The 14946-nt window shown below is 38.2% G+C and overlaps 1 protein-coding gene and 1 non-coding gene across 2 annotated transcripts in view; both read left to right on the plus strand.

Moving 5' to 3' along the window:
- The window catches only part of LOC102481883 (WD repeat-containing protein 64), a gene marked incomplete at its 3' end in the record, with an annotated part of 40935 nt that overhangs the window by 3930 nt on the left and 22059 nt on the right, over positions 1–14946 (plus strand). The window contains exons 2-3 of the mRNA XM_027767860.1: positions 3844–3974; positions 13449–13551. Coding sequence (XP_027623661.1) covers positions 3844–3974; positions 13449–13551 — 234 coding nt within the window. The remainder of the gene's footprint in view (positions 1–3843; positions 3975–13448; positions 13552–14946) is intronic.
- Positions 7219–7327, plus strand: LOC114006083 (U6 spliceosomal RNA). Its single transcript, XR_003547852.1, has one exon. It is a non-coding gene; the product is annotated as a U6 spliceosomal RNA (small nuclear RNA).

Below are 14946 nucleotides of genomic sequence, written 5' to 3' on the forward strand. Positions count from 1 at the left end.
GCGGGCGCCGCGCCCCGCGGCTTCCGCCGCGCCCCGCCGAACTTTCAGATAGATTCTTTAAATGCTTGTGAACTTGGCTGGGCTTTCTACACTATTCAACACTTTCATTTCTCCTTAGTCAGTTTGTTTTGTATCTCTCTAATGGATTTTTCAAACTCTTGTGTGTTTTCTGAATCCCCTATGAGACCTCCGCTCCTCTTTCCCAAGCTTCCTATATAATAAGAAAAATCAAGACCAAAAGATGGGCATTTCCTTAAATTCCCTTTCCTCTACATTTAAATTAGCCTAACGCAGCAAGTGTCCTTCCCATCCTCCCTGCCTCCAAGGCTATGACTTTGCTGCAACAGCTCTAAATCTCCTCCTTTTCTGCTGGCTGTCCTTTCGATCTAAAAAATATACTCAAACATCCTGACTTTGACTTACTTTTACTCTGTATGTCCTTCCTTTGCTTTTCCACTTAATTTCCCCATAGCATCACCATCTGATTTTCAATCTACTCAAGTCTGGCTTCCCTCGTCACTTTGCTGAAAATGCTATTACCAAGGTAGTTGATAACCCCAAACAGTTCCCAGATTTGATAAATTGTTTTCAATGTTCCAGCCTACTTAAGCCATTTTAGTGCATTAACATTGGTAGCTTTCTCTACTTCAAGACATTTCTTCCTCCTATGTTGTCATACCACTCTCTTATTTTCCCCCTTTCTTGGTTTTTCTTTGATTTCTTTTCTCCTTGAGCTTTTCCTATTGTTGTTCCTCAGTCTCTCAGCATGAACACTATCTAGTCTCCTAATCCAAATATCTCAGTATAACCTTTGACTCTGTCATAGTAGCTCTCTCTCTCTTGGGTTTTTACAATAGCCTCTTAATATAATAGTCTTCTTGCCAAGAGTTATTTATTCCTCTGTACATCGTCCAAGAGCTTTTCCTTTAAAAAGTTTTTGGATGCACTGTATCCCTGGCTTATTAATTCACTTCCAAAATTCATGTAAGCTAACTTGGCATCCAGGGCTATTCACAATCATGCCTCCACCTGTCTTTCCAACCTCGGTTCCTGGGACTTCCCTTCATGCACCTTCTGCCCTAAAATGAACTTTTCAGCATTTCCAAACATGTCATACTTTTAATAACTCTGATTAAACTCAAAATTGAGTTCTTTTACTTTTAAAATATTTGTTTATCTGTAAACACCTGTTAATCCTTTGAGCCTCAAATTGAATGTCATCTCTTTTTAAAAACTTCCAAACTTCCCCCAAGCAAAGCTATCCCTAATACTGCTCATGAATTTTATCACTGTATCAAGGAATTTGACTGCTGTGTTTAACCTATTGAAGTTGATGTGTGTCTATTTTCTTCCCCGCCCCCTGCCCCCCATCAACTTGTGAATGCTTCAAATACTTTGCTATTAGAAGACTTTGCTACCTACTCCAGGGCTAGCACAATCTAGTGTCCAAGAAGTACTCCTGAAATGTGTACTAAACAAACAGGATAACCTTGTTTTCATTGAGAAGCTTGCAATCACAAAGCCACATTGAAAATTTTCTTTCTCTACAATTTTTAAGATTTGATAAAGACTAAGTATTGCTTGACAAATGACCTTCTATGACAAAGAGACTGGTCTGAAAGATTGAGAAGAAGAGAAAAATGTAATCTTAACTTTTATAAGGCTGTTCATACTGTCTGGCATAAATTTATGTTCATTAATAAATACTGAAAAATATGATCAATCTCTCACTGTAGGCCAAGAGCTGAGAACTAGAGAGAATATTTTTAATGGAACAGTGTCTATCTCAAAAATAATGTCTAGCAGACTGCAGGAATTTGTCCAAACAGTATTGTTCTTAAATCTTGTTAATGACCTGGTAGAATTAAAATGATTTCAGGACAGGAAAGTCTCATTATCTTTATACAATGTCATTTACAATGAAATATGTATATTATGCTTGTTGGTATAATTTAAGGCAGCTAGGTATCTATTTAGATGGATCATAGAAATTTAAATTCGATATTACCAAAATGAAATGCTTTGTTTTCTCCTAGAATCACAGTCCTTTCCCACTTGCCTCTGTTTTGGTAAAAAAAAGAAAAAAAAATAGTATGAACATTTGCTGAGTTTTGAAACCAGAAACCTTAACGTCAGTCCAGAACAATCTCTCAGTGTTGATACTACTGACGTTTTAGCTGTATGTTTGTGTGCAGTGGGGAAAAGGGATCTGCCCTGTCCATTGTAGGATGGTTAGCAGCATCCCTGGACTCCATCCAACAGCACCCAGTAACATACCCATCCCTAGCTGTGACTATCAAAAAGTCTCCAGGCATTGCCAAATGTGTGTGTGTTTGTGTGTGTGTGTTTGGGGTCCAAATCTCCCCTGGATGAGAGCCTTTGCTTTAGATTCCTGCCTTTTCTTCAATCATCACTTCTGCCCTCAACAATTTCCAACCAATTAGTTAAGTCCTCACAATTCTACTTCTGCCCCTATCTTACCATCTCCACTGCTACCTCTAAGAGTCTATATCACTCATCATACAACTGTGAACACTGTCACCAGTGAAAGGGTCTGTTGTTGAGAATTAAGTTGATCAAGGAAACATAAATGGGACTTCCATGGCAGCCCAGGATGTAGGATTGCCCTCACTATCACTCTGGCTCCAAACCTTTTTACTTGAAGAATGAACTAACACAATAACCCCAAGCTAGCCTAACAGCTTTCCATGTTGCCTCCTTACAATAGCCAGTATACAGTTCTTAAAAATTTAAATGAGATTATGTCATTTCCCTCCATATACCCTCCAGAGATTTACCGTCATTCTTTGAATAAAGTACCAACTTCCAGCTCTAGCTCAGCCCTCTTTCATCTCTGATCTCACCTTGCAGTTCTTTTCTGATCCTGGCTACACTCAATGCTTACAGACTTCGAAGCTCTTTTTAGCCCCTGCGTTTTATGCTTGTCAACCTCTACTTAATGCTCTTGTTTAGCTTTACACACAGCTGACTTTTCCCCCACTACTTGAGTTTCAGGTTAACTTTTAACCTACTTTTTTAGCAAAGTCTTTCCTGAGGTCCTCTCCAGCCACCACCTTGCCATTGGTTTCCTTACTTGCATTTATCTCATGACTAATTTATTTTTACTTTGTTACTGGAGTAAGGCATACCTATAGAAAAGCCTATAAAGTACCTGAATATTAAGTATGTAGCTCTACAAATTCAAAAATTAGTGAACATATCTATAACCACCAACCAAATCAAGAAAAAGATTTCTAGTATTACAAAACATTTTCTCACTCCCTTTTGCAACAATAGTGTTCGCAATAGTACTGATAGATAATTACTATTTCTGTCCCTATTAATTAGTCTTGCCTGTCACAATCTGTAAATCCTTTGTTTAGTCACTTGTGGATTTTATGATTTTCCCACTAGAATGGCTTGAAGGGAATCCTTTCATTTAACTCCTTCTTGCCCAGTCAAAAATTGTTCTTTGCACAATTTCCTCTCAAGATAAATTTTAGCAGATATTCCAATGGGTGAAGCTTTTCACAACAGAAAAGACATAATCAATTTTCTTATCTTTGTATTCCTGAACAAAATTCCTAAAACAACTGACATAAAAGCTATAAAACACAAAATACCAAAGAAAGCACCAAAAACCAATGAAAAATATTTTCTTCTGGCTTAGTCATGTTTTAGTGAGAGGCCTAGTTATGTTTCCAAAGAAAATAGTTAAAATTTTCAGATAAATTTCATTTTTGTAAGTTGAAATAAGGATCTAGAAGGCTAAGAAATAGAAAAAAAAAACAGTTGAAATACAAAGACTTTGATTAATATGTACTTGTACTTTTTCCAATGCAGATGCAATTGATTATGACAAATTTTATGCATCAGTACAGGAACTCTTTGGTCCAGAAGTGAAGAATCAAGATGTGAAAAGCTTTTACAGAAAACTCTGCAGCAACCCTGAGGCATCTATAGACTGGTGTGAGGTAGCCACTTTTCATGTTTGTAATAGGAAATCAAAGTATTGTTTTTACTTGTTCAGAATACATAAGTACATCAAAGCATTACTCCCACGGGGCTTATATCCACGCTGTGTATGTAGCATGTTTTAATGCCTGCACTCACTAAGAGATGGCCACTGCCCACAATCGAAATTGGGCAAATCAGGTAGCTGTTTGTACTGTGAATGAGTATCTCTTAAATACTTTAGCCCAAGCTACCCACTGGAGAACAATACATGCTATTAAAAATAATATAAAAAAATACATGCTATTTAAAATATTTAAAACATTTATTTTAAACCTATTGAAACAGTGTCAAATTTGGCAAAAGGTTTACACATTTTATTGCTTATTTTCACATTCAGGTATTATACATTGAATGATATAAAACTCCATTTCAGAAAATGCTCTACGGTATTATGAATCAATTTAAATTTTGCCTATTTATCCATTTGCATGTTCTGGAATAACTAGATACTTCCAGACAAAACTACTTCCCTTATCCTTTGAAACAAAAACCACATCTCAGACACAGTTTGCTTCTCCATCATTACTAATCCCATAATAGTAGTCTCAAGCACCTATACACAGGCACTTCACAATTTTGCTTTATCAAGGGCAGCATGAGAATCTTTTTCTACATAGTTTGGGAGCTTGTATAGAATGGAACATAAGCTAAGGGAGTCTTGTATAGTAGTAGAACATAATCATGGGAGAAACAGCTCATTACATTTGCTACTTTCTGATGGTTAGAACCAAGTCACAGATTCCATCATACTCAAAGATTATACAAAAGTGGGAGGGGGGCGGGGGGGGGACTTATTTTAAACGTCTACCCTAGGGACTTACCAGAAACACATTTAAGCAAGGATCATGTTTAATGGTGAAATAACTAGAAACATTCCCATTAAAGTCAAAACAAGTAATGGCTGCCTATTACCACCATTAGTCTTCAATATCTTATTCGAAGTTGTCAACAGCTATAATAACAGCAACAAAAGCAAGAAAAGGCAATGATAATGTTATCAGGTACTAAAAATACAAAACTATCATTGTTTATAGAGAATTCTACCAAAATGTCCATGAAGATCTCATGGTAAACTATTAAAACTAAGAGAGTTAAAAAAAAAGTGCAAGAAACAGTAACTTTACAAGCATGGCAATAATCACCCCACTCCCCCATGAGAATAGAAAAACAAGTTTTATTTGAAAACAGAAAAACAAAATTAATAGAAAAACAAAAAAGCTTAAAGACAAATAGCAGAAAATATCATGGGATGCATGCACAGACTATAAAACTTTACTGAAAGTAAACAAGTATCTCACCTTTCAAACTGTGTTAACACAGACAAACGTCAAGATGTAATCAATCCAATTGTTCCTCTACCTCATTCCTTCACTTCTATTTTTGTACATCCCTTTCCCTTTCCTGCATACATCACTATCCCTTTCTGGAACCTATATACCAGGTGATCACAAAGCTACCTGGAGTCCCCTTGAAAGTTATTCTGGGGTCCCTGATTTGAATAGTGTTTATTTTTGCTCAATTAAACTCCACTAAATTAAAAAAAAAAAAAAGACATTCAAAGAATGAATGAGGAATTTTGGAATGAAGGTATAACAAAACAAAACCTAATAAAAGTTCTGATAGGGAAGACCATCATCTTGAAGTTGGACCCTTAGAAACTCTAGACCTGCATGCCCCAAATAGTTCACAAGCCACATGGGACTCTGGAATGCTGGAAATGTAATTAGTCCATATGGAGATGTAGTGAGTCTGTAAATGTGAAATACATTCGACTTCAAAGACATAGCGTCAAAGAAATGTAAAGTATATCACTAACAACCTTTCAAACTAATTACATGTTAAAATCACATCTTAACTATACTGTGTTCAATTAAATTATTAAAATTAATTTCACTGTTTCTTTTTTCATTTTTAATGGGGCTACTAGAAAATTTAGTTATACCACAGAGTTCACATTATAGTTTTACTGGATATCATATCAAATGTCGAAATAGAGATACAGTTCTTCCTGATTAGTGAAGACAGATCTTTGATCTTGTTTAACCACATCCTATAGAAAGAGTCCAACTTCACACTTTTGGGATGCAGGGCTCTCTCATCCTACATAATTAATTAGACTTACCATGAAGTATTTCACATAAATCTTTAATATAAAAGGAATAGTTAAATCACCTATGCCATGACCTGATTTGTCTTTGGTTTCCAAGGACATCCAGGAGGAAGAAGATATTTGGCATTGTCCTCTGAGAGCATGGGTAGAAGAGAACAAAGATTAAGCTTTGTGTGTTTAAATATCAGAGCAATAAAAATGATAAAAATCAGCCACAGTGCCACAGTGATTGAAGGCCCGCATGAAGAAAGTGATGGCAAAGTCTTTATCATCAACTCATTTGACAGACAGCTCAAATGTGCAGACTCACCCTTCAGACTTGGGCAAGAGTAGAAATGGAGGCCCATACTCCATATATTCAAGCACTTCAAAACTATAAATCTAGAAAATCATTAAATAAACATGTTCTAGTTTCAATTTTGACAGACATTCCTCCATGATGTCCTGGAAGTCCAGGTTAGAATTTAAAATTTAGTCTCACACTCTCTACAGTGTCACACTGAAATACAGAGACAAGAAGAGAGCTGGCTCCGGCTAACCTCAGTTCTTTTGCCACTACTGGCTCTATCCTATATCAGTAGGGGGCCAAGCATGGAGAAATATGCTCACCCCAATGGATTCCTAAGCTTTTTCATACCCTGCCCTCCACCAGCCCTATCCCTTGGCAACACCTCAGACCTAGAGGTGCACACAGCAGTGTTGTGACATTCATCTCTATGAGGATGGACCTTAAAAGGGGGTTTCACAGGCCCAGTGGAAAGGCTCTGAGCCCTTAGGGCAGGAGATTCTGGGATCCCAGGAATCTAGAGCATGGTTTAAAAGCACTGGTGAAAATTCCTGGTGGATAGTGACCCGTCAGAGTCCACAGAAAGAACTGGAGTGGCACCTTCTAACACTGTGCAGTCCAGCACAGTCGCTTGTGCCATTTGCATTTAAGCTAAAAGTTCAGCTCCTCCACATTCCGGATGGCCAATATTCACATGTGGTGAGTGGCTACTGTATTGGACAGGACAGATTATAGAATTGTTCCACTGCAGAAATTCCAATTTGGACAGTTTTGTTCTAAAAGCAAAGGTCCCAGAACAAGGGTTAAAAGCAGTACTGCCAGCTCTCACATGCTAAAATGGGAATGATACAGAGAAGATGAGCATGGTCCCTCCACAAGAATGAGATATAAATTATGAAGTGTTCCACATTAAAAAAAAAAAAAAGCAGTACTACAAGTAGAAAGGTGACTGGTTTCTTTCTTTAACCTACTGATTAAATAAAGCAGAAAACAAATATACAAATATATATATATATACACACATATATGTATATACATATATATATACACATACACACATACATATATATACACACACACACACATATACACACGTGTGTGTGTATATGTGTGTGTGTGTGTGTGTGTGTGTGTGTGTGTGTGTGTGTATTTATTTATTTATTTATTTTTCCAGCACCCAAAGATTAAGAGGCTGAGAAGTCAGGGCCATCAGGTGGAGTGGTGATTAAGATGCTAGACTCTCACATGGCCTTCCGTGGTTTGAGTCCTGAAACTGGTGGCTTGTTTTTTCACTTTTCTCTCTCATTTTCTCCCTCTCTCTCTTCCCTTGTCTCTCTCTCTGGTAAGATCACATGTCCTACAGCAAATTAATAATAAAAAGAGTCTGAGAAATTGAAATAAAAGTGAAGCAGCTGGTGATTTTGCGGCCACACAGAAAAACAGATTTTTTTTCCTCCTAAATTATATAAGTGTACAACATAAATGTGTTTTTATTTACTATTTTTTCCAGGTCTAGGCTTTATCTCATTGCATAAATTCTTTGGCTAGTCTCCCACTTACCAGCAACTTTAATTCTATTAATATGTCCTAAACACAGTAGATGTGATTTGAGAATCATATTTTCCTCCTAGTCTCCATGTTTTCATGACTATTTCTCATATACTCAGTGGTTTACATGCCTGAATTTCTAATGCAATAGTTTTGAACCACTAAAATATGAAGAATGTGTGTATAACAAATGTTTCATGTCAATATAAAAAATTATGCACTTCAGGAAATTAGAGAAGTCTGTTTAGATTATATTACACACTTAGGTTCAGAGAATGGTGAGTGTTACCATAACTGCCATGAGACACAGTATTCTATGGTAAATTCATTTACAAGGACTTCTATAGTAATAAAATACAATTATAAAGTAAACCTATACATTATTTGGTTATATAGATGAGGAAACAAGTCTCCTCCTCCTCTCTGTCATTTACATCATAATCTTCTCATAGTCATAAAATGTCTGTTTTTTTTTTTTTTTCCTAAACACTTCCCTCTCAGGTTCTCATTTAATCTTCCTAACAACCCCACGATGTAGATTATGGAGGATAATGTTATTGTAATAATAATGAGAAAAAAAGAAACAGGAAAGGTAACTAACTTATCTAAAGTCATATAGAAAGTCAGTTTTAGGGGACCAGCAGTTAGTGTAATGGCTATGTCACTGGACTCCCACATAGTCGACCATGGTTAGAGTCCCGGACCTGGTGGCTTAAACTCACACCGGGCGCATGTGCGTGCGTCCCCAAGATCCTGAGAGGAGAATGGAGGAGAAGGGATTGCGGCGTGGCCATCCCCCCTGGGAGGTGATTTCTCGCTTTCTATCTCTCTGTCTCTCTCTGTCTGTCTGGTGAGTGCACGTGCCCTATAGCAAAAACCTCTCCAAAAAAGAAAAGAAGAAAAAAAAGTCAGTTTTGGTCTTGGATCTAAGATTTTTCTCCTTCTATCTAGCAATTTCATATGACATTCTCCTGTTATATCTTTGGGGTTTCTAACCATAGTGCGACTTTAATAGAAACACTTGTAACCAGCCTCTTGCACACTGCATGTATATGGAAGAGTCATCTGAGATTGAAAAAAAGTGGTGCAGGAAGAGTCTCATTTTATTGTCCTGTCACTTTTCTTACAAAATATCTGTGCCAATGTTCCTAAGGGGCATTTTTATTTTAAGCCATCTGACCTAACCTTTCTGGGTTTCAGATTTGTCATCTGTAAAATGGAAATTCAATGCTCGAAGACTAAGTTCCTTTCAATATTGACTTTTTTTAAAAGTCAACTAATATTAATCTTATCAGGTAGTAAGAACTAGATTTATTTTCGTTTCAGGCACAGATGTACAAATGTGATTTCAAATATAAATCTCTCTGTTGTAGCCATGCTACAAAAAGTCGCACTTTCTTTTCCTAGATTTTAGATGCAAATCACCTGGAAAATTTGAGATTCACAGAATTATCGAATCTTAGAACTCAACTAAAATATCATCTAGACTTGCCTCTTCAATTTATAATGAGAAAAAATAGACAGAGAGATCCAAAGAAATGTCATTGCCTTAAGCTTATAAAGGTAATCAGTAGAAGTGTCTGGGGTACTTTTCCTACAATACGGAAAGTGCCTCTCTGCAAGACTTCTGCCCCCTGGCTATTCAGTCAAATAAGAATCTAGGTAATGCTGTGAAGGGACTGCACATGTTAAGAATGTACTAATCAGCTGACATTAGCATTAAGGACAAGAGGAAGGTAGCAGAGACATTCCATGCATGCAGGGGACTTAGGCTCCTTGGCTGTGGCTGAGATGTAGGGGCCCAGGCACTAGGACTGAACAGAGGCGTGGAGGAACTAAGAGCAGAACCAGCTAATCTCCAGCCAGGAAACACTCAGGCCAACCACCTGAATGAGCTCAGAAGCAGATTCTTTCCCCAAAGCCTCCAGTAAAATATGTACGTCTTCTGACCCAATGTGACCCAGTTGGACTTCTAATCTATGGAATGTGAGCTAAGAAGCAGATATTGTTTTAAGTTACTATGCTTGTGGCAATTTGCATCAACAATAGGAAACTAAAGGGGGGTGGTAAGTCTCAGAGTTTGAAAAGTGTGTCTTCTGTTAAAGCCAATGGAAAACAAAATGTACCTGTAAGAGGAATTCAGACTCAGCCAGACAAGAAGCTGCAATACTTGGAGAAGAGAAAATTAAGAAAATTATCATTTATAGTTGACTTTGGAAGGTTGGCTGTATTTTTGTTTTTAGATGGAAGAGATCTGAACATGTCAGTAGTGAGGGAAAGGTTGAAAAATACTTGGGAAGGAAAAGGCAACACACTCTGAAGAGATGAAGGGGGATGAGAGTCAGAAAACAGGCGGTGAAAAAGGAGGAACTACCCAAAGTAGGAGGTGACAGCTGCTGGGAGGGACAGGAAGTGCAGTGCATGTTTAATGAGAGTGGAGAGCTTTTGGCATTGTTTCTGTAGACAAAGAAAGAGATCACCCGAAGAGGCATGGGATGATGTCTAGAAAGCACTGATGCCTCAGGAGATTGGAGGTAATGAACAATTGGTGGCCCCAGCTTTGAAGCTAGGAGATTTTCTCTGTGACTGATCAGTCACAATAATGTGGGTGTAAAGAACACAGGCTTTTGTTGCATTCGCCTAGTGGTGGGGTTTCTTGGCAATGCAGTGTCACGAGGGGACGGTGCAGAAATGCATGATTAAGGCAACAACCTCATATCTTTTTTTTTTTTTTTGAGAGTTTTTTTGCTATAGGGCACGGTGTGCTTGCCAGAAAGACAGAGAGAGATGGAGAGATAGAAAGCGAGAAATCACCCCGTAGGGTGGATGGCCACACCACAATCCCTTCTCCTCCATTCTCCCCTCGGGATCTTGGGCACGCACACACAAGCGCTTGGCGTGAGTTTAAGCCACCAGGTCTGGGACTCAAACCGTGGTCAGCTACATGGGAGTTCAGCGACATAGCCATTACTCTAACTGCTGGTCCCAAGGCCTTATATTCTAAACTGGGTAAGAAAAGAGACAAAGGTTCCAGAGAACTTAGGAATTAGGGTGGGCGAGAGGCTGAATTTCACTCTTGTTCTTTCTTCTAACTTTATTTCTTCCATGAGTAAGAAGGAGATAGAGAGATAGCACCCATAACAGAGTCTTGAAGTTACAATCCACCCATAGCCTCTGCCAGTCTAGAGACTCGAATTCAGAACCTTCCTGTGTGGGTTAGCCTTACAGAGTGTTGGATTACCACTGAGTCATTACCCAATCTCTCCTCAATCCTAATCAGCTATGGAAATCATATGCCTCTTTCCTGTAGAGGTTTCAAACATCATCAACTTATCTCAGTGCCTGCCTGACTAGTCTTTCTTACTGGAAGAACCAATTCCATTCCCAAGTAGACTGATGATTTTAAAGTACTACCCCTAAAGAGATCAGAATTTTCTCATTGCATGGTCTTGATATATAATTTATAATTTTTTCTCTCTCTCCTATGAGACCCTCCCAATGTAAGATTTCTAATGATAAAATTGATGATAATGATGGTTAATGATAAAAAATAATTTTTAAAGCAATACTATGTGCTAAACACAATGCAAACTATTTCACACTCGCTATGTCACTTAAATCTTATTTAATAAACAAAAACAAATCTCGGAAGTTCACCCTTCTACTGGTAAAGAAATGTGAGGCTCAAGACCGGGAAGGTAGTTATCTAAGTTCTGAGTATGAATGAGTTGCAGAGCCTGAACTCAAACACCAGACCGTCTGACTCCACGGCACGTGCTTTCGCCGTAAGGCTCTCTGTGGGCTCCAGTGATACAGTGCCAATGTGCAGAGCAATACATAGCTGTTACCTGGATAATGCATTAACGAATGATGACAAAGAAAGTATAGGAACTAAAGATTCCTGTCTGCTCCAACACAGATCTAAAAAAGCAGCTTTTTCTCTCTTGCCTTAATTCTTCAGAGGGAATTAGATATTAAACCAAGAAGTGTTGTACCCATGAAAAGTGGACAGTGGTTTCTGAAAAGATAATGTGTTCCTTAAGATTTTATTCAGTGTTGATTTTGCTGATGGAAAGAAGAGAAAAATACAAGAGGAAAAGCCTTGATCATCCTGATCTTCCCATAGAATGAAATCTAATTGTAGGAAATGATGAGGAGGATTACTGGATGTCCTGAGGGAGTATGTAAAGGAGAGGCAGTAACATTTGTGAAGCAACTGATAAAAGGACATATGTTAAAATACAGTGCTTAGCCATCATCTAGCATATATATATTTACCAAAGTAAATTTATATATAAATATATATGAATTTATATATGTGTGCGTATGTGTGTATGTACATATATATGTGTGTGTGTATATATTATATATATATATATATCTTGATTTCTTTCCAATGAAATCATTTTTTCATTTGTTCCTTTATAGTCAAATCATGGTCCCTCATGAGAAGCTTGTTAGAAATGCCACCTCAGACCAACTGAGTCACAATCTGCACTTTAACAGGATTTCCAGGTGGTTCATATGCAAACTTGTGTTTCAGAAATACTCCCCAGTTTGTTCTGCTCATTCATTCATAATGTCAGCTAGTCTCAACATTATGAGAATTGTCATTTATTTATAATTTCACTCGGCTTATTAAAAACACAAGTGAAGAGTAGCTTTATCATTTTTTCCAGCTCTCCAGAGTTACATAACTTGACTTTATTGACAAGTAAGGGGCACTTTACTTTTCTAGGGTATTCTTTCACAGTTCATTTATTTTCATATGATGCCTAGAGAGCAGGATTTGGGACAATTAAATAGAGAAACTGTAAAGTCTCTTAAGTTCTGAAGCTTCCCCTAAAAATAATCTGTCACAGAAAGATCTGTAGAAATCGGATAGGAAGAGTCACTTGGAAATGGTCACATTCATGGGCAAGATTCTTAGCTGGAGCCCTACCTGGTCTGATTTGATTTCCAAGTACTAGTTCTGTATAGATCTGTCAGTCTGAGCAAGGATGTTACTCTAGTATACTGGCTCTTCTATCAGAAAGAAAACTCAGAGACTGTTCAAAAATCATGCACATTAATGTAGTTTTTAGGATTTGAGCACTTGCCAGAGACAGACAGAGAGAGACAAGTAGAAAGCATCCCCATCAGTAGAGAATCACGCCATAATCCCTTTTCCATTTCTCCGCCCTATAGGGATTTGGGGCACCCACATACACATGTGCCCAGTGTGCTTTTCAAGCTACCCTGTCTGGGACTCAAGCCCTGTGGTAGGCCATGTGGGATCTGGCTCTTTTAATTATTAGACCATAGGCAGACACAGTTTATTGAATATTTAAAACTTTTTCTTCTTGGTATGGGGAATCTCCTGACATTTATAAAGCAAGTGTTGGCTGCTAATCCAAATTAAACTTCAAATTCAGCCACATCCAATCTGTTACTTTACAGTCAATTTTGAGTAACTTTGTGTGTCATATGTGTTATTTGGGATTTTAGATCTTTGGATACTTCTCCTCTGAAGATGATCCTCTTACTTCCCAGATGGATGAAGAAAACTTGATTTTCCTTGTGTCTAGAAAACAACGAATTGTAATTTCAGGTGACAATTTAAATTTCCCTTTCAAATTAGGATTTTTTTTAAAAAGAATTATTTAATTGTATTTATTTAAATTTGACTGGGGCGGGGATGGGAGGAGAAGAGAGAGAGAGAAAGCGAGAAAGCAAGCTGGGACTTGAACCGCATTCGGCCATGTGGGAGTCCGGTGCCCTTAAACACCATGCCACCTGCCAGCTCCAGGATGGTTTTTAATATCTGTCTCAACAATAAACCTTTTATTTTATTTACTTGCACACCAGTTCATAATTAGAGAGAAAAATGACAGTTTCATATGCACCAAATTTTCTTAAAGAGATTCAAACTTCCAGTTCCAGTAGCAAATGGAATCATGTTTCTTTTAAAATTTCTTAAAATTAAGTTTTCAAGTTTTGACTAATTGGTAGCCCACCCGCAAGACACACACATACACACACACACACACACACACACACACACACACACTCATCTAACTTCAATTATTTTAGAGAAATTTAGCCCTACATTTCTTAAACTATGCATATGGGCCAATCAGAGAGGGGCATTATATCACTTCAGGAACTCTCCAGTTTATATGTGTTATTGCCATAGGGTGTGTGTGCTCACCATAGAGAGACAGAAAGAGAGTGAGAAAGTGAGAAATTACCCCCTGGGGGTGATGGCTATGCCACGATTCCTTCTCCTCCATTCCCCTCCAGGGATTTGAGGCATGCATGCACACGCACCTGGTGTGATTTTCAAGCCACCGAGTCTGGGACTCGAACTGTGGTTGGCTATGTGTGAATCCAGCACAGTAACCTGCTAGTCCCATATCATTTATTTTTAAATTTAAGGCTGGGATCCAGGAATTCCCAGCTTTCTCCACTATTGACATTTGGGATTTTCTTCTCTTTCCTCCTTCCTGTGTGAGAGATCAGGAAGAGAAAAGGAAAATCCCAACACTCCTATCTTCCAGCATTTCACCCCTTATTCTGAGATAATGTGTGTCTCTTATAAAAGCATCTGGACTTCAGTCCTTTGTGAACCATGTCCATCTTGGTCCTTGCCTCTAGAGTTCAGATTTGGGTCATAAAATTTGTCATCAAAAAGCAGACACAGGGAACCAGCAGTTAGTGTAATGGCTATGTCGCTGGACTCCCACATAGTCGACCGCGGTTCGTGTCCTGGACCCGGTGGCTTAAAACTCACGCCGGGCGCGTGTGCGTGTGTGCCCAAGATCCCAGGAGGAGAATGGAGGAGAAGGGATTGCGGCGTGACCATCCCCCCTGGGGGGTGATTTCTTGCTTTCTGTCTCTATGTCTCTCTCTGTCTGTCTGGCGAGCGCAAGCGCCCTATAGTGAAAAAAAAAAAAAAAACCCTCTCAAAAAAAAAAAAAAAAAAAAAGCACACCAAAAGAGACTT

This window comes from Tupaia chinensis, unplaced genomic scaffold, assembly GCF_000334495.1.
Source record: "Tupaia chinensis unplaced genomic scaffold, TupChi_1.0 Scaffold000074_1, whole genome shotgun sequence".
In the NCBI taxonomy this organism is placed as follows: Eukaryota; Metazoa; Chordata; class Mammalia; order Scandentia; family Tupaiidae; genus Tupaia; species Tupaia belangeri.